Source organism: Culex quinquefasciatus, chromosome 2, assembly GCF_015732765.1.
Source record: "Culex quinquefasciatus strain JHB chromosome 2, VPISU_Cqui_1.0_pri_paternal, whole genome shotgun sequence".
NCBI lineage: Eukaryota > Metazoa > Arthropoda > Insecta > Diptera > Culicidae > Culex > Culex quinquefasciatus.
The window spans coordinates 68762672-68785716 of NC_051862.1; the positions used below are offsets into that span (position 1 = coordinate 68762672).

The 23045-nt window shown below is 39.0% G+C and overlaps 1 protein-coding gene across 1 annotated transcript; it reads left to right on the forward strand.

Annotated features, from left to right (window-relative positions):
* The first annotated feature begins 4735 nt into the window (after window positions 1-4735).
* LOC6032395 (clustered mitochondria protein homolog) lies at window positions 4736-21359 on the forward strand. Its single transcript, XM_038252347.1, has 6 exons — window positions 4736-5430; window positions 14345-17652; window positions 19369-19494; window positions 19556-19771; window positions 19844-20055; window positions 20117-21359. Exons 1-6 carry the CDS (start codon window positions 5352-5354, stop codon window positions 20367-20369), a joined length of 4194 nt encoding a protein of 1397 aa, XP_038108275.1. The 5' UTR covers window positions 4736-5351; the 3' UTR covers window positions 20370-21359.
* Window positions 21360-23045: the final 1686 nt, after the last annotated feature.

The window sequence follows — 23045 nt, forward strand, 5'->3', positions numbered from 1 at the left end:
TTTAACTTAATTTTATTTTATTTAACTAAATTTTACTGAATTCAACTTAATTGAACAAAATTTAAAAACATTTGACTTAATTTTGCCAAATTTTACTAAATTTTACTAAATTTATCTTAGTTTAACTGAATTTAACTTTTTTTAACTGATCTTAACTAAAATCAATTTAATTTAATTTACCAAAATTTAACTAAACTGAACTATTGAACTAAATTTAACTTAATTTAGCTAAATTTAATTAAATTTTACAAATTTCAACAAAATTTTACTAAATTTAACTAAATTTTACTAAAATTAATAAATTTTACTTAACTTTACAAAATTTAACAAACTTTAACTAAATTTTTGAAATTTTACTAAATTTTACTAAACTTAACTAAACTTAACTAAATTGAACTAAATTGAACTAAATTGAACTAAATTTTACTAATTTTTACTAAATTTACTAAATTTTACCAAATTTTACTAAATTTAACTAAATTTAACTAAATTTAACTAAATATAACTAAATATAAATAAATTTAACTAAATTTAACTACACTTAACTAAATTCAACTTAATTAAACTAAATTTAACTAAATTTTAATAAATTTTACTAAATGTTACTAAAATTTTACTAAACTTAACTAAACTTTACTAAACTTCACTAAATTTAACTAAATTCATTTGAATTTAACTAACATTAACTATATTTTAATAAATTTTACTAAATTTTAATAAATTTTACTGAATTTTATTAAATTTTACTAAATTTTACTAAATTTTACTAAATTTTACTAAATTTTACTAAATTTTACTAAATTTTACTAATTTTTTAAAAATTTTGCTAAATTTTACGATTTTTTTTGAAATTTTACTAAATTTTACTAAACTAAACTAAATTGAACTAAATTTTACTAAATTAAACCAGAATAAACTAAATTTTAGCTAAATTTAACTAAATTTAACTAAACTTAACTAAATTTATCTAAATTGAACTTAAATAAACTTAGTTTAAATAAATTTTACTAAATTTGACTAAATTTTACTTTTTTTTTAAATTTTACTAAATTTTACTAAACTTAACTAAATTGAACTCAATTTTACTAAATTAAACTAAATTTAACTAAATTTTGCTAAATTGTACTAAATTTTACTAAACTTAACTAAATTTTACTAAATTTTACTAAATTTTACTAAATTTTACTAAATTTTACTAAATTTTACTAAATTTTACTAAATTTTACTAAATTTTACTAAATTTTACTAAATTTTACTAAATTTTACTAAATTTTACTAAATTTTACTAAATTTTACTAAATTTTACTAAATTTTACTAAATTTTACTAAATTTTACTAAATTTTACTAAATTTTACTAAATTTTACTAAATTTTACTAAATTTTACTAAATTTTACTAAATTTTACTAAATTTTACTAAATTTTACTAAATTTTTCTAAATTTTACGATTTTTTTTGAAATTTTACTAAATACTAAACTAAACTAAATTGAACTAAATTTTACTAAATTAAACCAGAATAAACTAAATTTTAGCTAAATTTAACTAAATTTATCTAAATTGAACTTAAATAAACTTAGTTTAAATAAATTTTACTAAATTTGACTAAATTTTACTTTTTTTTTAAATTTTACTAAATTTTACTAAATTTTACTAAATTTTACTAAATTTTACTAAATTTTACTAAATTTTACTAAATTTTACTAAATTTTACTAAATTTTACTAAATTTTACTAAATTTTTCTAAATTTTACGATTTTTTTTGAAATTTTACTAAATTTTACTAAACTAAACTAAATTGAACTAAATTTTACTAAATTAAACCAGAATAAACTAAATTTTAGCTAAATTTAACTTAACTAAATTTAACTAAATTTATCTAAATTGAACTTAAATAAACTTAGTTTAAATAAATTTTACTAAATTTGACTAAATTTTACTTTTTTTTAAATTTTACTAAATTTTACTAAACTTAACTAAATTGAACTCAATTTTACTAAATTAAACTAAATTTTGCTAAATTGTACTAAATTTTACTAAACTTAACTAAATTTTACTAAATTTTACTAAATTTTACTAAATTTTACTAAATTTTACTAAATTTTACTAAATTTTACTAAATTTTACTAAATTTTACTAAATTTTACTAAATTTTACTAAATTTTACTAAATTTTACTAAATTTTACTAAATTTTACTAAATTTTACTAAATTTTACTAAATTTTACTAAATTTTACTAAATTTTACTAAATTTTACTAAATTTTACTAAATTTTAATAAATTTTACTAAATTTTACTAAATTTTACTAAATTTTATTAAATTTTACTAAATTTTACTAAATTTTACTAAATTTTACTAAATTTTACTAAATTTTACTAAATTTTACTAAATTTTACTAAATTTTACTAAATTTTACTAAATTTTACTAAAATTTACTAAATTTTACTAAATTTTACTAAATTTAACTAAATTTAACTTAATTTATCTAAATTTATCTAAATTGAACTTAAATTAACTTTATTTAACTAAATTTTACTAAATTTTACTAAACTTCACTAAATTATACTAAATTTTACTATATTTTACTAATTTTAAACGAAACTTAACTAAATTTTAATAAATTTAATTTTTTTTCTAATTTTTTCTAAATTTAACTTATTTTTAACTTATATATGAATTCAGCTGAATTTCTTCAACTAAATTTAACTTAAATTAACTTGATTTTACTTAATTTAGTTTTATTTAACTTAATTAACTCAACTTGACTTTTAACTCAATTATTCTAAATTAACCTTAATTTAAAAAATTTACCTAATTTCAACTAAATTTCAATAATTTCTACTAATTTAAAGTTATTAAAACTATGTTGATTAGTTTAGTAAAATAATTTTATCAAATTCAGTTATTTAAACCAATAGGACCAGTTTAAATTAATTTATACATATTAATCCAACTTTTATTCATATAGGCTAGTTTTAAATAGGTTAAGTGGCTTTTATTGTAATTTTAAAAACTCTTTGAATAAACATTTTAATCTGTTTTGTTTTTTTGTCAATCTATTTGTATTAATCATCCTAACCGCTCTAAACTGAATCCGGAAATACTAAAGAAGAAGAAGAAGCACCCCCAAAATGCGCCCCGTTCCGCCATCGCTTTTTTGCCCGTTATCGTGGTCAAAACGGGCCCAAAAGCGTGCCACAGACGGGCGTAACACAGCGGCCAAAATGCGTAACGCCCGCCTAAATGTTGCATTCTGGCACGCAATGGGCCACAACGAGGGGAAAAAGCGTGCTGAAAATCGGGCCCGCTTTCAGGCAAAACGTCCCCGCTTTTTGGCCGTTTTCCGCCCATTTTTCTATGTGGGTGCATGAGATATCCACGGTTTCTGACACGCACACTATGATGCTGTGTTTATACTACTTTTACGCAGACATAGAGATCTCCACGGTTTCTCTCACGCACACCATGATCTTGTGTTAGTATTTGTATTTAAAGCATTGTTTTGGTTTTGATCGATTGTGATTGGCTGAATTTCAAGCAGCTGATTTTGTTTACACTATTTTTACGCAGACATAGGCAAATCGAGTAGACAAGTCGCCTGTAAAAACCAGCTGTTTACCACGTGCTCGTGGTATAACAAAGGACACAGCTGATTTTGACAGACGAATCATTCTACTCGATTTGCCTGTGTCTGCGTGTAACTAAACTCCAAACTAACACACTCTCGCGCGTGGATATCTCTATAGGCAAATCGAGTAGCCAAACTCGCCTGTAAAAACCAGCTGTTTACCACGTGCTCGGGGTATAACAAAGGACACAGCTGACTCGATTTGCCTATGTATGCGTGTAAATTTTGTTACGAACTAATACACTCGCGCGCGTGGGTATCTCTATGCATAAGCGAGTTCACACACATTACCAAACGCTTGTTTTGATAGTGTGCGTGAGCGCCGTATAAAAGGTGACATTTCGTCACTTTTTAGTTTGACTTTGACCAACCAACGGGGCACAAACTAAAAAAGTGTTGAGGGTTGAGTGTAATTGAATTTGTAGATTCAAATTACAGATTGTCGAGGGAAACAGATTGGCCGATGCAAAATTAATCGGCACTGGCAACGTATGTTTTGCGCTTGCAACCGAGCTTGCAACCACAGAGTAACCCAAAGTGCCCAGTCCGAAGAAATGTCATTGAATTTTTTGGCTCCATAAGGTTTGCTGGTAGCAGGCGTGCGATGTACCTGCGATGTACCACCAAGTTGAACCAAAAACGAGACCAAAAATCAAGAGGCAGTGCGAACTCTGTCTTACTCTGTGTTGCAACAGTTTTGCTGGGCGTAAAGGGCGGTTGGATCGACCAATCCTTTTCCCTTGACAATCTGTTATTTCAGTGCATTTTCTTCAAAAATATTTATTTCCTAGTCACCCTGTGCTTCTTAACACACCTGACACACCTTCTTCAAACTCCCAGTGCAGCTACAACTTTCAACCAAATCTGTCAGCGCGCGGCTGTCAAACTTACCTCCCCTTGCGTGTTTACATCGTGGTTTCGTTCCGTGCTTACACCCTTACCAAAAATCATGATTTTTTGAGTTCCAAATCCCACTTTTCATACGATTTTTTGAGTTCAGGTACCCATATAACCATTTTTATGGTTGTAGTACCTGAACTGAAAAATTCGTATGAAAAGTGGGATTTGGAACTCAAAAAATCATGATTTTTGGTAAGGGTGTACCGCATGTTGCATAAGGCCGTGGAGATCGTCTCGGAGTGTTCGGAAAAAAGTCGCTCAATTTCGCCGTGATTTAGCTGGTGAGAGTTGTTAAACGGTGATTAACGTAAATTCGCGTCGAAAAGTTGAAGTTCTTCGTGAAAAACCCCTTAAAATTTCGTGCATTATACGTCGCAGAACAAAGTTGCGAAATCGCCAAACCCCGATTGCAAAGGCTTGCTGCGGTTGTTTGCCAGAACTGAAAGAGGAGTGGACCGTCTGTGATAGTGTTGGTGCGCGCGGATTCTCTCTCACCGATGGAATCTTGCCACTGCCAGTGAGAGAGCCCAGTCGGTCAGTCTAGATTCTCCCGTCGCGCAGTGCAGAGTTCCTCCGTCCGCGAGCCGCGATTTACGCGAAAAGTGTGGTGGAAATTCTCCAGGCAGATTCCGAGTGTTGAGTGCGTGCGTGCGTGCGTGACAGATTCCTCCCGGTAGGGTTTGTTACTGTCTGATTAGAGCGTGAAACGGGTTTCGTGACCATCAAGCAGGAAGCAGAAAAGCAAGTCTTGCATGTGCTGAAGGGATCTGGGAGATTTTTGTGAAGAGCTTGAACCAGTGAAACGCGGCTGAAGGAAAACGGAAATGGCACCCGGAACGGACAAAGCCACCGAAGAATCGGTCCCCGCGACCAAGACCGGACCGGTCGAGTCCAAAAAGAAAGGTAGGACTGGGTGGAACCACTCCCCGGCATGTCCTGCCGGATTGATTCCAATAATTTTCTTCCTCCCAATCTCGACCTTTTCGCTAATCGATAATCGAAGCCGAGTTCCGCCCGGCCTCAGACAAAGAAAACGGGACGACCCCCTTGTCGTCGTCGTCACCCCCCCTCCCTCGTCGGAGAATCTGCCGGAAACCATCCACCCGAAGACGACCCTCCCCGGCGGAAAACACATGCACCTCGCGCAGTCATATAATCAGTTACGTAATGACCCGTTCCGTCGTTCGTAACCGACCGCCGCGCGAGAGTGACGTTCTGCCGCTGCTGTTGTTAACGCGGGCGCTCTTGAAGAGCGAGCGAACATGGTGATGAATGCCGGCTTTCGGAATCTTGAACCGGAAGCGAATCCGCGGAATCCTTTCTGGTAAGGAAGGAAAAATAACAACACCAAAAAGGAGCACTTTTTTTCGGGACGGTCTTTTTCTTTTTGGCAGTGTCTCGTGAGGGGGACAAGAACCGTCCGGCGAGGAGCTTTTTGGATCGTTGAACAGACTCTCGTGAGTTGCATGTCTCGGAAAAAGAGAGAGTAGACATGGTGAGCTCTCTTGGAGACGGCGAGAGTTGCCGGTTTACAACGAGTTGTGCGTGTGTGTGGAGGCGCGAGCGTACTACAGAAGACCATGCCGGCGCGCTGGAGAAGTCATATGGTGCTGTCGTCGCCTTCGGGAGGTTCTTCAAGGGTTCTTGGGAAGACGGCAATTTTGGGAAGGAAAAAAGTTGTTTTAGGAAAGGGCATTAGTTGATTGATTGATTCCTGCAAGATATTTTTAAGTCACATGGTTGGGATAATCTCAGGGATAATCCGGAGCATCCAATCTATTACTACTACTTTTCGTAGTTTACTTGTCCCTTCCGGGTAGCGCTGTGGTAGCAAAGTGAAACTGCTTCGTTTGCTTAAATCAAATTAACTTCGTTACACATCTTCCATCAGAACTGAGATAAGCAAGATCTGGTACCTCCACTCTTTTTGACGGAATAGAAAGCAGGAGGATGAGCAGGGGAACAAACAGAGGAGATGATAAGCGACGAAGAAGAAATGCTTACAGAGAGCAGCCTTTATCATCGCTAATCGCGTAGACAAACATGAACAGCAGCAGCAGCGCAGGCAAACGACGAAACGGATCGAAACTAGGTCGGACCAACCTCGTGGTTCTCCTCGTGCTTGATGTGCCTCTTGATCATTCAGGTTTCAGATTGCTTCCATTTTAACAGTATCTGTAAAAGTCAATAGCTCCCTCGAGAAGATCAATCTGTTAGCTTTAGTCATGGTGCGTCACACGTCTGTGGAAGAAGTGACGATGAAGATAGATGCATCGAGCAGTATCAGTCGTCGGTCAACTCTGTTTGTAATCGCCTCTTGCTGCAAGTGCCTTCATTGCATCGCGTTTAAAGTGCATCTCAGGCGAGAAGCGGCAGAGGTTGTCAAACACGGGAGTTGTTGCATATTTTCAACGTTGCTTTTTATGTTTGTCCCGCCCGTGTACTTTCATACACTTAGGAGCTCAGGGCGGCAAAGTCCTTGTAGATTAAAGAAAGGCACTAGTGGTTGGTACTAGCAATAGTAGCCGACAGCTATGTTTGAGCAATTCCTGCCCAAAACAAGAATTTAAATTGATTCAAATGAAAATTTTTAGACCTGTTATCCTAGGCCTAGATAAGCCATTTTTGAGAATGACATTTGAGAAGAGCGTAAGTTTTTTTTTTAAATATTTTTGTATTTTGTAATTTAAAAACTATTGTATCTCGAAGACGTTGCATCGTAAAAAAAATGATCAAAGACAAACTTGTAGGAGATAAACAAATTCAGCGAAAGCTCAACGCTACTTTTTGATGGTGAGAGATTTGACAGCTCTTATACTAAATGTCTCGATTTTCATACTTTTTGTTAATATTCTTTTAAAATCAAGTACTCAACATATGAAAAATATATTATTTTGGTGCACAAAATTCCTGCAGGTGTACTTATCTTGATTGCAAATTTTTCAAACAGTTTTTATTGTAAAAACATTCTAGACACATTTTGTACACCTAATCAATCAATACTTTTATCATCAATAATCATTTTATTGCTAAAAAAATAGTTTTCCTGAGCTCCCATATTCAAATACATGCCACTGTGGTTCAAAAGGCTGCTTTTGACGAATTTAATTGATTAGAGCTAAAAGTAAGAATTCTAGCAAAACAATGTAATTGGGCCGATGTCGAAGTGTAAACAAAGAGTTTATCCTGCTCGATCCTGGTGTAAACATCAACTGACGTGAGCAGGATAGACACATTGTTTACACTTCGACATCGGCCCATTTACATTGTTTTGCTTGAATTTTCGTGCTTTGACATGATTTACAACTTTGTTCAGCATTGTCATGGCCTACTTTCGGTGAAATTTCATTTTCAAAATTCTCATCACAGCAGGCTATGGAATTTCTCACTTTTGACATTTAAGAGATAGAGCTTTGGTGTCTTTGGCAAAGTTGTACTGCCGTTCTACGCATAATTGTCCCTTGTTCAAAAAAGTGCAACTGAGAAAAACTGCCGTTCTACGCATAATTGTCCCATGTCATTTTTTGACGATTCTGACTTTTTATCATTTTTAAGTTAAGTTTTACGTATACTTTCAGAAAAACACATAAAATCTAGTACTTTGTTCAGAAAATCATTAAAAACAACACCAAGTCTGTTTGTCCCATCGTTGAACTTCTACGCATAATTGTCCCACTAAGTATTTTCTATCACGAAATCATGAGTTTTACGAAGCATCTTACCTTGTTTGCATGTTTACCTGCAAGAGGATTACAAATAAGGGTGATAAAATGTTAACCGGGGTGATTAGGGACATATAGGGCGAATAGGGACCCACGGGACAATTATGCGTAGAAACACAGAAATCGATCGAAAAATTTCAATCGCGTTTTTCTCGGTTGCCCTTTTTTGAACATGGGACAATTATGCGTAGAACGGCAGAAAACGCGATTAAAATGTTTCGATCAATTTCTGTGTTTCTACGCATTATTGTCCCGTGGGTTCTTATTCGTCCTATGTGTCCCCAATCGGCCCAGTTAGTAGTTTATCACTCTTATTTATGATCCTCTTGCTATACAGTATGTAAACAAGACTCAATGCTTCGTAAAACTAATGATTCCGTGAAAGAAAATACTTGGTGCGTAGAAGTGTACCGATGGGACAAACAGACTTGGTGTTGTTTTTGATGAGTTTCCGAACAAAGTACTAGATTTTATGGGTTTTTCGAAAAGTATACGTCAAACTAAACTTAAAAATGTCAAAAGGTTAAAATCGTCAAAAAATGATATGGGACAATTATGCTTAGAACGGCAGTGTAGGACAGAAAATTTCCTCAACCTTTGTCCAAGACGCCAAAGCTCTACTTTCGTGTTGAATACCAGTTTTGAAACCTTTTTCATAAAACCCTGCCAAAAAACAGTTTTTTGACTATAACTATGTAAAATTTTGATTTTAATCAATTACAATGTTCAGAAGAGTTGTCAGTAACATCAAAACAAACAACTTTGTCGAAGACTTGGTGTCTATATGTGATGAGTTATAGCAAGATTTTGTGATAATTTAGCTAGTTTTCATCAGGCTCGATATACAAAGCCTCGGGCAAATTTGGGCAAAAACCCATACAATAGGCTTCAAGTATGACTATTCGTCGCTAACATTTCAATAGGCGCCATAAACATAGGCTTTGTGTGAGACATAGCGCCTATTGAAATGTTAGCGACGTATTCTACTACAAAATGTCGGGTGAATCATTCGTCCGAAGGTTTACGATCATAGTTTTCCGAGCATTTTAATTTATTTAATTTTTGATGATTATTTAAATGCGCTTAGGACACTTTTGAGGTACATAAGACAGTTTTGCGATTTATTCGGACGCACGGGGCGTGTAGGCCAGGCTATGGTGAAAATTGATGTCTAATAAGACTATTGATGCTACCCTGTGTATTTTTGGGCATATTTTGAAGAGAAAAAAAACCCTTCGGCAAGAGCTAATCTTCGAATATAAAAATCTAGCCAACGGCATTACTTTAGTGACAGTAATTTATTTCAAACATTCCAAAAATGTATTAGCCAATAGGTACCGAAAATCAGGCCGTTGCAGATATTTTTCAAAGTTCATGTTCCCCCCCCTCCCTCTCAAAATTGGTTCGAAAAATCAGGGGGCAAAACATTCTTTTTTTAATCAAACTGGATAATTTCATTGGAATAGAAGTCTAATCAACTCAAAACATTGATTGAACATATTTTGAAGTTTTATGAAATTACAATGTTCAACACCGTAAAAACTTAAACTTATGATTGCGAAACAACTGGACAGGTTTATATTGCATTTAAAAAAAACTTTCATTCAAATGTTGAAACCGTGGAATGTAATTTAATTTTTTTGACATCTGTAAAACCTTTTGCTGTACGGAAGATGAAGCCGAGCATAAGGCAAGCATGGGCACTCATTTAAAAAAAACGTTACTTCATCCACCCTTAGGTGGTTGGTGCCTTCCTCACATTTAGAGGGCTATCCAAAATAGATACAAAAGGGCGGACCATTCAGTGTTCTATCAACTTGATTCATTATTCATACCATCAGATTGGGTAGTCAGATCTTCATAATTCAGGGCACTTATGAGCTTACAACTTTTGATAAAAAAACGAAACTATTGGCACTACGCCCCCCGGGGCATGGCCTTCCTCTAACGTGGGATTTCTGCTCCAGCGCCTCTGACGAGACAGGAGAAACCGGGACCGACGTTTTACTTCACCATCCGATAGAAGCTCAGTGGATAAGGCGGGAATCGAACCCGCGTCTCATAGCATCATCGGGATCGGCAGCCGAAACCGCTACCCCTGCGCCACGAGACCCTCGACAACTTTTGATAGGGTTGTTAAATCTGCAATCTATTGAACTCGTTTGAAAGGTCTTTTGATTACCGTAAACCGGGGTGACTTTGATAGGATTTCAATTTATTTTTGGAATATTTTCCAACTGGTAAGGCTTGTCTTGAGATTATTATTTTTAAAACATGTACTGGGGTAGCCCACACATGGTCCATATACCATTTTTTTCAATAGTGTTTTAAAAAATAGTTACGTTAAAAATTCTTTTTTTGAATTCCGGGGTGACTTTGATAGTCATAGTTTTTCTTGTTAAAATCAGATTAAAGGTGTTCAAACTTTATTTTTACGTCAAATGTAACATTACTAAGGTTGCTAATTTAGTTTTCTAGAAAAAAAATCAATGTTTATATTTAGTTAACTAAGTTTATAAGCTTTTTAACAAAATACATATAAATTTTAGGTAAAATTGTTTAAAAGTCAGAATTTTGCCTGAAATTCGTTAAAACTTGTTATGTTTTTAAAATTATCGATTAATATTGCATTTAAAACTGAATTAGAAGCAAAAATCAAAAGTTTCCACATTTTATATGAAATTTGTTCAACTGAAAATGCCTATGAAACAAAAGATTTTTATTTAATTATGTTTCAAAAACACATAATATTTATTATTTACAAACTTATTCAACCTTCTCTTAGTGGAAAATTGTCCAAAGAATCCGAAAATGCATTCCGTTTTCCGATTCAAAATTATGTTTGTTGAGAAAAACATTACACTTTGAGAAGATTTAAATAATGTTTTTCATCAACATTTTCTTAATTATAGTTAACTGACTTTTTAAACTCTTCAAAATTTTATGAAAAGTTTTTCTTGAGGTACTTTGAACACTTCTCTACCACGGTCAGTATGATTCAATACCATTCCGTACGTATTTTAGTTGTACTCTTCATTTTTTGGAAAAAATCTCAAACCTATCAAAGTCACCCCGGCTATCAAAGTCACCCCGTTTTACGGTACCTATCCAACGACAAGTCGCATGATAGATCCGGACAACATTTTCATCAAATTATCTGAGATCCGGCCTCTAAAAAGTGCATAAAAACACTTAAGTGCTTATAACTTTTGATAGGGTTGTCAGATCTTCAATGGAAAGGTCTTTTGAATACCTTTCTAAAAATATATAACATGGCGGCGTTTCTTACGAAAACCACTCTTTTTACAATCTTCCGGACTTTTGCTAAAATCGATTTTTTAGCATAACTTTTGAAGTACTTAACTAAACTTTATAATTTTCGATAGCGACTTATGGGACCCCAAGACGGATCGAATGAGACCTAAACGGTCCAAATTGGTTCAACCAGTGCCGAGATAATCCAATGCAAATTTTTTTGATCAACATCCCACCACACACACAGACATTTGCTCAGAATTTGATTCTGAGTCGATATGCATACATGAAGGTGGGTCTAGGAGGTCAAATTGAGAATTTCGCTTTTCGAGTGATTTTATAGCCTTTCCTCAGTAAGGTGAGGAAGGAAAAAATGAATAACTGCGACTATTTTCAAATAAGTTACCGTAAACTGGGGTGACTTTGATAGCCCGGGGTGACATTGATAGAAATTTGATTTGGCCACTAATTTTGATAAATCCAATGTAACAGTCACATTTTTGCATATAGTTTCGATAATAAGCTATCCCATGGTTACATACTCAAAATTCTCAAAAATGTTTAGATATTAATTTGACGGGCATTCACCCCGGGCTATCAAAGTCACCCCAGTTTACGGTACCTAAAAATGGCTATAATTTGAAAACGGTGCACTTTATTAAAATTTCACTTAAGTACTTTTTGATTGCAAATTCAATTTTACATCGAAAAATTATTTTGAAATTTTTTGCGACCTTTATTTCGATTAAAAAAATCAGTATTGATTCAAAAATTCATAACTCGGTCAAAGATTTTTAGCCCGTTCTGGAAATTTCTGAAAAGTTGGCATTTTATGTCCCCTAAAACATATTAGAAAATAAAAAATAGTGATTTTTTGCAAATCAAGTTTTAGTGACAAAAAGTGAAATAAAAAATCAGTAAAATTTGTTTTACCGTGTATCATTTTTTTTCAGTGTATTCCTCATCCATACCTACAACTTTGCCCATGACACCAAATCGGTCAAAAAATTCCTTCCAAAGATTCAGATTTTTGAATTTTCATATATCATGTTTGTATGGACAGTTGCCAAATTTGTATGGAAAATTATATGGACAAACTAATGATGCAAAATGGCTTCTGTGGGCATACCGAAGGCACCAAAAAAGTTTCAGTCGGATTAAAACATACAAAAAAAATCGAATGACCGAAATCTCAGAGAATTGATCATATATTAGGTTGTAATATGAAATGAAAGAGAAAAAAAACTAAAGCGGTCAAAATTTAGTGAGCAAAGCTATTTTTCAGTTCCTTTTGGTGTCCTAAACAACTCCTCAAAATTTGGGAACGATTGGTTTAGGTCTCACTTGGCGCAAAGCAATTCAATTGTATGGGAAAACCATTTTTCTTATTTTGATGATTAAAAAACACTTTTCACGCTGTGTTAACACTTAAACTCCCAATCTCAAGAAAAAAGGGGAATTTCCATACAAATTCCCCCTTTTTCTCGAGCTTGGGAGTTTAGGTGTTAAAAACGGACTAGTATTGTTTTGAGCGAGTTGTGGCGCTATAACCACGGCAAATAGTGTCCTGGGCATTCGTGGAAATACAATGTCCCATCCCAGAGGGTCCCGGAGTACCAAACCTTCTTAGCATGGTGCTCCCAACGAATACAACCAAATCTCGGAGCGTATGGTGGTGTGTCCCCACGCTTCTTCCTCCCCTGTCGATTCAGAATTGTGTTGTTGTTCGAACACTCAGTGTTCAAACTCAACCCAATTACGAATCATCTTTGCGATACGGCTTTACGCAGTAGGCCTGGCCGCTTTAACGCTTGTGATGTTTCAATGCATTCTAATGCAATGGCGCACTACAAATGTTAATAAATGACAAGAAGAGTGCTAGGCGTCATCTAACCTAAGGCACTCTCCAGGATCCCTTCGAAAGATTGGCTGCGCTAATCTGATCTGATTAGATTAGATTAAAAACGGACTAGTATTGCTTCAGAAGATGCTCTACAACTTTCCCGTAGAGAGTATGGGAACGTTCTTTTATTACGTAACGCAAAATTGAATTTGATTGTTGGACCCCCTCCCCCCTCTCTCGTAATCAAATGTCCATACAAATTTAAAAACAAATGAATGGAGCGTAACACGGCCTTGGGTTTTCCATGTTTTCCCATGCAATTTTCCATAGAAAATTGCTGCAGAGTATCCAGCATAGGTCAACGAAACTGACAACTCTTTTTACGCGACAACAAAAAATCGCGTAAAAAGAGGTTTGACTGTATACAGATGTAGCAAGAAGACCAAAATCTACTAAATACAGCCTTTATCACAATATAACAACATAAAAAAATCAAGAATTGCGTCCGCGTGTTTGTGACCGACGCAAAAGTTTTCTTATATCCTAAAATAACTCGTGACGACAAATAAAACGACGCGGCACAAAACAGCAATTGAAGTTCAAGGTCCTGGCGATTTTTCAATTCAAACCGCCGTCGCCGACGCTCACGCACAGACTACGATAATGAATCGGCGAAATTACTTTCGCCGACGTGACACGTGCCCCCAAAAGAAATAATACGGTGACGATCATTGTGTTGTTTGCAGCTTTAGACGCCACTTGAGCGGCGGGATTACACAATTTGAATATCTCCGCGTCCGCTGTGTTTGAAAGTGCATTTTGTGGTTTTGAACGGTTCAACCGCCGCCGTCGCGCACTTCTTCTGTGTATAAATTTAGAACACTGTCCGGTAGATTTGTTCCCAAGCGGGATGTATTTTTCTTCTAGTTTACATAACTCGCCGCCGTTCACGCACCAGGTTAACGTTCTTTTCTTTTTTTTCACTCTCATCCACCAGGTAACGGAAAGAAGCAGAAGAACGGCAGCAAAGACAAGGAACCGACGCCGCCAAAGGAACAGCCTCTAGTCAACGGAAATCACGACATGAATGGCCACGCGTCTGATTCGGCGGCGGCGACGGAACAGCAGAACGGCGAGACGAAGAAAAAGTCCGACTCGGAAGTGATGGAGATCATTCAGGACGCCGGGTTTACGGTGCAGATTCTGTCGCCCGGGGTGGAGCCACTGTCGATTCAAGTTTCGAGCATGGAACTGGTGCAGGAGATTCATCAGCTGCTGATGGACCGGGAAGATACGTGCCATAGGACGTGCTTTTCGCTGCAGTTGGACGGCGTAACGTTGGACAATTTTGCCGAGCTGAAGAACGTGGAAGGGTTGAAGGAGGGTTCGGTGATTAAGGTTGTGGAGGAGCCGTACACGATGCGTGAGGCGCGGATTCACGTGCGCCATGTGCGGGATTTGCTCAAGTCGATGGACCCGGCGGACGCTTACAACGGGGTGGATTGCAGTTCGTTGACGTTTTTGCACACGATTACGGCGGGGGACATTTTGGAGAAGAAGAAGGGCCGATCGGACAGCGTGGATTGTACGCCACCGGAGTACATCATGCCTGGAGCGAAGGAACGGCCACTGTTGCCGCTGCAGCCTGGCGTTGGCAAGAAGGGACCGCAGCCGTTGAAGGTGCTTACGACCTCGGCGTGGAATCCGCCGCCCGGCCCACGGAAGTTGCACGGAGATTTGATGTATCTGTATGTGGTCACGATGGAGGACAAGCGGTTCCACATTTCGGCGTGTCCTCGTGGGTTCTACATCAACCAGTCGACGGACGATACGTTCGAGCCACGGCCGGACAATCCGAGCTATCTGTGCCACTCGTTGATCGACTTACTGTCGCAGATTTCGCCGACCTTCCGTCGGTGCTTCGCCCAGATGCAGAAGAAGCGCACCCAGCGACATCCGTTCGAGCGCGTCGCGACCCCTTACCAGGTGTACACGTGGTCTGCCCCGACCCTGGATCACACAATCGATGCCATCCGAGCGGAGGACACGTTTTCCTCCAAGCTCGGCTACGAAGAACACATCCCCGGCCAAACGCGCGACTGGAACGAAGAACTCCAGACGACGCGAGAACTTCCCCGGGAAACCCTCCCTGAGCGGCTACTCCGCGAACGTGCCATATTCAAGGTCCACAGCGACTTTGTCACGGCGGCAACCCGCGGTGCCATGGCCGTCATCGACGGTAACGTGATGGCCATCAACCCGGGCGAGGACGCCAAAATGCAAATGTTTATCTGGAACAACATCTTCTTCTCGCTCGGGTTCGACGTCCGGGATCACTACAAAGAACTCGGAGGAGACGCCGCAGCGTTCGTCGCCCCCCGTAACGACCTGCACGGAGTTCGCGTCTACTCTGCCGTTGACGTCGAAGGCCTCTACACGCTCGGTACGGTCGTTATTGACTACCGAGGTTACAGAGTCACCGCACAGTCCATCATCCCCGGAATCCTGGAACGTGAACAGGAACAATCTGTCGTGTACGGTTCGATCGACTTTGGCAAGACGGTCCTCTCGCACGAAAAGTACCTTGAACTGCTGAACAACGCCGGCAAGCACCTCAAAATCTACCCGCACAGCGTACTCAACGACGACGAGGAAGAAATCGAACTCTGCTCGTCCGTCGAGTGCAAGGGAATCATCGGTAACGACGGGCGCCACTACATCCTGGACCTGCTCCGAACCTTCCCGCCAGACGTCAACTTCCTTAAGCTGGACGAAGAGCTCAGCAAGGACTGCAAAGCGTTCGGCTTCCCGATCGAGCACAAACACAAGCTGAGCTGCCTCCGCCAGGAACTCCTGGAAGCGTTCATCGAGAGTCGCTACCTGCTGTTCATCAAACACGCCGCCTTCCAGCTGCAGCAACTCAACACGAACAAGCGCCAGCAGAAACAGGACACGCCCAGGGACGAAACCAAAGCCATCGAACCTGCTGCCAAGGAGGACAGCACCAACAACAACAAGGAAGAACCCGCCGCCAAAAAAGCGGAACCGAAGGCCGCCACAGGCGGAGTGCCAAAGGTCGAGACGGAGGAGGCCAAGAAGCTGATGGAATCGCTGCTGTCCAGCGACGAGAAGAACGAGAGTCGCGAGGTGGTGAAACGTGCCTGCGAAGCGGTCGGTTCGCTCAAGGATTACGAGTTTGACATTCGCTTCAATCCGGACGTGTACTCGCCCGGCATCCAGCACGTCGACAACCCGAACGCCGCAAACTCGATCAAGAAGCAGAAGCAGCTGGTGAAGGACGCCGCAGAGTTCCTGGTGAAGCACCAGATTCCGAGCTTCGTGCACGACTGCCTCGATCACACCGCAGCACCAATGGACGGTTCAACCCTCACCGAAACCCTGCACAGCCGAGGCATTAACGTGCGCTACCTCGGAAAGGTCGCCAACCTGCTGGCCAAGATCAAGCAGCTCGAGTACCTGCACACGATTGCCGTCTCGGAGTTGATCATTCGCGCCGCCAAGCACATCTTCGTCACCTACATGCAAAACACGGAAATGATGAGCATGGCCGCGGCCATCAGTCACTTCCTGAACTGCTTCCTCACGACGGCAACCAGCGTGTCGAGCGAATCGGACGTGCTCACCAAGTCCGGCTCGTCCGGCAAACAGCAGCGCAAACAGAACAAACGTACAGCCGCCGGAGGCGGCAAGGGCGGCAAATCTTCCTTCCAGTGCACCCAGGACAACAACGAGTGGCAACTGCTCACCTCGAAATCGCTCTGGACCCAGATCCAGCAGGAGCTCAAATCGTACTGGGACTACGACCTGCTCCCAGCTGGGACCGTCGAGTCCGCCGACCCCGTCGTCACGCACAACCAACTGCAGAAAATCAGTCTCCTGCGTGCATTTTGCCTGAAAACCGGCGTCCAAATCCTGCTCCGCGAGTACAACTTCGAGACCAAAAACAAGCCCACCTTCAACGAGCACGACATCGTGAACGTGTTCCCGGTGGTGAAGCACATCAACCCGCGTGCCTCGGACGCGTACAACTTTTACACCACCGGGCAGACCAAGATCCAGCAGGGCTACTTCAAGGACGGGTACGACCTGATTAGCGAGGCGCTCAACCTGCTGAACAACGTGTACGGCGCGATGCACCCGGAGAATGCGCAGTGTTTGCGGATGCTGGCCCGGCTCAGTTACATTATGGGAGACCCGCAGGAGGCGTTGGCGATTCAGCAGCGCGCGGTGCTGATGAGTGAGCGGGTCAACGGAATCGATCATCCGTACACGATTGCGGAATATGTAAGTTGAAATTATCTTCGTAATTTATGTCTGTTGCTGAGCACCTAAAAAATGCATTTGAATTAAATTTTTTTTTATTGTTAAATTTAAACAAAAACGTAATTGCTTCGCGACCTGAGCACTGGCCCACCACACACCCCCACACCAAAAAGCTCAACACTTAACTAAAAGGGGAGCTTTCTGATGTGGACTCCTTACTTAAAAGAGTCCTAACAAATTTTGAAGGCCGATTTTTCACCTTAATTTTCACATAACAATACGAAAATTTTAAATTTTGGTTTCAAGCTAACTTGGTTGATCTTCTGTTTTGCAAAATCCAAATGGAATCGTTTACAGTCTGATAACGGGTTTCACACCGCACAGAAAATTAAACAAACTAAATTTTGATTGAAATTTTCGTTTATAGTCTGATATGGGTTTCACACCATACAGAAGGAATTCAAAATTGGTTGTTTTTTGAAGCAAAAAAGAAAATCTACTAATTTGCTTGAATTTTTTCCAAATATTTTTTTAAAGATCGTATTAATATGCAGAAATTAAGGTGAAAAATCGATCAAATATCCAAACAAACTGTACTCAGGTCGCTTCTACAAACTAAAAGCTCACTACAAAATTTTGAAGTTGGTCCAAAATCAAACTACTTGAAACATAGTAAGAAAAAGAAAGAAAGGAAAATTTAACTAAAAGAAACTAAAAACAAACAAAAACGCAACTAAAATACAAACGAAAATAAAAGAAAAATATCTAGAAATCATTGAAAATTTTGAATATCGCAGTCTCAAGGTCCAGGGTAAACTGTTCCTGGGACTGCGACAATCGTAACACCAAAAATATTTGCAATCTACATTAACTTTAAAATTTGGTTCTGCTTGCAATTCCGTATTGGGAACTGCCGCAGTTGGTTCCAAATCAATTATTACACTTTGAATTTGGTTATCCGACAGTGAACCCGACGGAGTCGGATCCACCACAGATTCATCCGAAAGATTCGAATTAAAATAATTGCACATTGAATTTGGAACTGCCAGTGGATCCGTTGCCAGACCCACCGCAGATTGTTCGAAAAAGTTGCTCAAGTCATCCGACGATGATTCCGGAACCGGGATCGCATCGTAGGCTAATTCCGCCAGCGATCGCGGTCCCGGAAACACCACAGATGGTTCAAAAATACGAATTCTGATACCTGACAGTGGTTCCGGGACCGAAATCGCCGCGAAAGCTAGTTCCGCAAGCGATCTCGGGCCCGGAAGCACCGAATTCCGGCGAATTTCGTTTATCATTCCGAACCATTCTTGAACGGTGGCCTCAGTGGCCACATCGAGGTAATTATTCCTTAAATTTGTCATTTCCACATCCGAAACTTGGTCCGGTGTGAAATTCGAGTCCATTTGGGCCTGAAAAAAAGACCGCAAAATTATTCGGAAAAATTTGAGCAGCATACCTCCGTTCATGATGATTAGTTGGACTCAATTGCCGGTTGCTGGGTAGCCACCCCTATTTATAACTTTTCGGGTTGTTTATTGCTACGGTTGCTACGTTGTCGGGTTGCTACGTTTGCTACGCGCATGCGCACGACTGTTTGTTTGGCGTTCGGCTCGGCTCGCGCAAGCGAAGTTTGGCCGGAGGGGCGGAGCTTCGGTCGCGGTAGGCGTTGCGCGAGTCGGATCGACGAGCTGACAGTTTTGATTAAATTTTCTTTTGTTTTCCTCATTGCAGGCTCCCCTCGCGCTGTACTGCTTCGCCAACAGCCAAATCAGCACTGCCCTCAAGCTGCTGTACCGCGCCCGGTATCTGGCCACGATCGTGTGCGGCGACAACCACCCGGACATCGCCCTGCTGGACGTAAGTTTGCCTAATTTTTGATGTTAAAAATAAGTAAATTTATCGACCACTTTTTCCACAGAGCAACATCAGCTTGATTCTGCACGCCGTCGGAGAGTACGAACTGTCGCTGCGCTTCCTCGAGCACGCCCTCGCCCTGAACATCAAGTACTACGGTGAAAAGTCCCTGAAAGTGGCCGTCAGCTACCACTTGGTGGCGCGGACACAAAGCTGCATGGGCGACTTCCGGTCGGCGCTGAACAACGAAAAGGAAACGTACGCCATCTACAAGCAGCAGGTGAGTTCTTTAAACAGTTCTTGGCCAAGCTAAGAAGTAGATTTTAAACAATTTCTTTCTCGCAATCAACAGTTGGGTGAGGCCCACGAAAAGACCCAGGAATCGTCCGAGTGTCTGCGCCACCTGACCCAGCAAGCGGTCGTCCTGCAGAAGAAGATGAACGACATCTACTCGAACGGCAAGCTGACGACGGGTCTGCCGCCGATTCACATCCAGCCACCGTCGATGGGCTCGGTGCTGGACATGCTGAACGCAATCAACGGTATTATCTTCGTACAAATTAGGTAAACCACCCACAAATGCTCGATATTAAAGGAATTACAATCAAAACCCTCTCTTTTCCAGTTCCAAAGAGATTGCCAACCTGAAGAACGAGATCGAGAAGCGCCAAAAGGAGGGCGGTGCCGCGGGAGAATCCAGCGTAACGCAGGCCAACCAGGAAGAGGTGGACCGCCTGCTGACGGAGACGATGGCCAAAACGGCGGCCGGCATCCCGTTCGAGGAGCAGGACAAGTACGAGCTTCCCTTGCCAGCGGCGACGGCCGGTGATGAGGCCAGCAGCAGTAGTAAAGCCAACCCGGTGGCCTCGTCCAGCTGAAAATCTGGCCGCTATTTAACTCATCATCCCACGCGGCACTGAAAAGAACACACACACACAAAAGCACACTTTTCTACTGAAAACACACAACTTACTTATACAATAATCATCAAGAAGGAAGGAAGGAAGGAAGAAGTTAGTTCTTTAGTTGAGTTGAGAGAACACATAGGTTGCGTTTGTTTTTTCCCTAGTTGGTACGCTCCAGAGGTTAGTTTTTGGAGCGGATTTAGAAGTTGAACTTTAGTTTTGTTATACGTGAGTAGAAGATGAAGGAGAAAACTTTGTTCAATAAGTCTCACGCGATCACTACTTCTTTTTCCAACTCGTTATTATTTCCTTTACATTTTTTTTACTCTTAATTTTAGAGAGCTAGACGCTTTTTTCCGTAGAGTTTTAGAATGTTATGCAGCTTAAACGACGCACATAAAGAAACGATTTCCGTTTTGCCACCACATTTTGTATTCTTTCGCGATTCTCTTTGTTACAAAAGTAAACTAATTAAAAGAAAACATGTTACATGAAAAATGGTCAAACCAAACTAAAAGACACCGTGCAATAAAAAAAAACACATAAACATGCTTGCAATAAAGAAAAAGAGAAAATTGAAAATATATCACCAAAAACTCATTCAAAATGCGCTCTAGTCAGCGATGTTCATCAACTGAAAAGCATGAAAAAAAAAAACAAAACCATAATTATACCCAAGAAGGAAAAAAATAAGCAAATTATGCAAACAAAACCCCAATTTAAAAAAAACACACAACTCTCCTCTTAGGTAGTCGGTAGGATTCCGAAAGAGAAAAGAAGAAAAAAAAACGGAACAAGATTTTAGTTTCTAGTTAGTGGTGCCGAAGAAGGTGCAAAACTGACTGTGAAAGTGTGAATCATACACAAGCAAGCAAGCAAACAACAATACCAAGTAGAGAAACCCATGTAGACTTTCGAATTGTGAGGAAATACATTAAATTCGCGAAGAATGATTGAAAATGACTTATTTATGTTGGTGTTTTACAATTTTGTCACATTCCTGTCTCTATTTAGAAAAAAAAAGTTTGCAAAGGGCTGCAAGATTCCAAGTATCCACAGTGCAGTATTAAATTGAATTAAATTTTATTTTATTTCAAGTAAGCGGAACGGTAGTCCTGTTTGCGATTGTCGAAATCAGGGAAACGATCAGCCAAATGTCAGTTGATAGTAACCCTTGTTATGAGAGTCTGAACAGTATAGCTCTGGTCCTGCACCAGTCCTCCATCTTAAGGCCTCCCCGCATACTAAATGATGACTTGGACATCTGTCTAGCTGGCGGTCGACGAAGTCTTTGTTTCGCATCGTTGTGATTTACGTAATTTGCGTATAAGCTGTGTGGTGCGAGCTCTGTCGCCGTTTTCACACCAGCTCAAACTGTAAAAATTACACCAGCATATCAAGGCTTTCAAGGCTTTCAATGGTATGGCAGATTTTCAAATCAAAATATATTTTTTCAAAGTTTTTTTTGAAATTTTATTAGCTTTTAAGGCTTTTAATAATTTTTTATACTTATAAAAATTGGAAGTTGTCAGATTTGTTTATGTCAAGCTTCGGGTGTGTACCGGGTTCGTTCGACAATTCTAAACCAATCAAAGAAATTGTTTGAAAAAAACCGTTGTTGACGCTGGTAGACAGTTGGACTAACAATCCAAAGGTCGTCAGTTCGAATCCCGGGGTGGATGGAAGCTAAGGTGTAAAAAGAGGTTTGCAATTGCCTCAACAATCAAACCTTCGAACACCTAATTTCGAGTAGGAATCTCGCAATCGAGAACGCCAAGGCAATGCTGTAGAGCGAATAATTTGATTTTGATTTTTCTTTTGTAATTTGTGAATCAACTCCGGACTTGTTTCAGATTCTTGATGGCCGCAATCTGCGTTAAATTAGGTGTTAAACATGGTTTTAATTTTGCGAAATTTAACCAGTTGTGAAAACATTTGAATATGGAGCAATTCTCTACCAAAACCGAAAATGGATTTTATTTGTATTTTTTGATTTGGCTCAAACTTTGTGGGGGCCTTCCCTATGACCAAATAAGCTTTTTTGCGTCATTGGTTCACCCATACAAGTCTCCATACAATTTTGGCAGCTGTCCATACAAAAATGGTACGTAAATATTCAAACAGCTGTAACTTTTGAGTGAATTTTCTGATCAATTTGGTGTCTTCGGCAAAGTTGTAGGTATTGTTGAGTACTTTTGAGAAAAAAATAGGTACACGGAAAAAAAAAATTGCAGATTTTTTAATCAACTTTTTTTTCACTAAAACTCAATTTCACAAAATACTTATTTTTTTATTTCCGAGATTTTTTGATATGTTTTAGGGGACAAAAATCCGCAACTTTTGAGCTATAGAAAAACATGGTCAAAAAATCTGCCGCCGAGTTATGATTTTTTGAAAAAATAGTGATTTTTGGAAAAAATCGAAATTTTATGCAAAAACAAGTTTGACATTATTTTTTAATGCAAAATTGAATTTGCAATCGAAAAGTACTTTACAGATTTTTTGATAAGGGGCTCCGTTTTCAAGATATAGCCACCGAAAGTTTGATTTTAGCGAAATGGTTGCAGTTTTTCGATTTTTAAAAATAGTGACCATAATCGATTGCAAATTCAATTTTGCATTAAAAAAAATGTCAAACTTGTTTTTGCA

Bases quoted from the DNA above. Each gene is read 5' to 3' on its own strand.
- LOC6032395 (XM_038252347.1), top strand. From the start codon at position 5,352: ATGGCACCCGGAACGGACAAAGCCACCGAAGAATCGGTCCCCGCGACC. The intron at 19,495-19,555 runs GTAAGTTTGCCT...CTTTTTCCACAG, and splicing joins CGGACATCGCCCTGCTGGAC to AGCAACATCAGCTTGATTCT. The intron at 20,056-20,116 runs GTAAACCACCCA...TCTCTTTTCCAG, and splicing joins ATTATCTTCGTACAAATTAG to TTCCAAAGAGATTGCCAACC.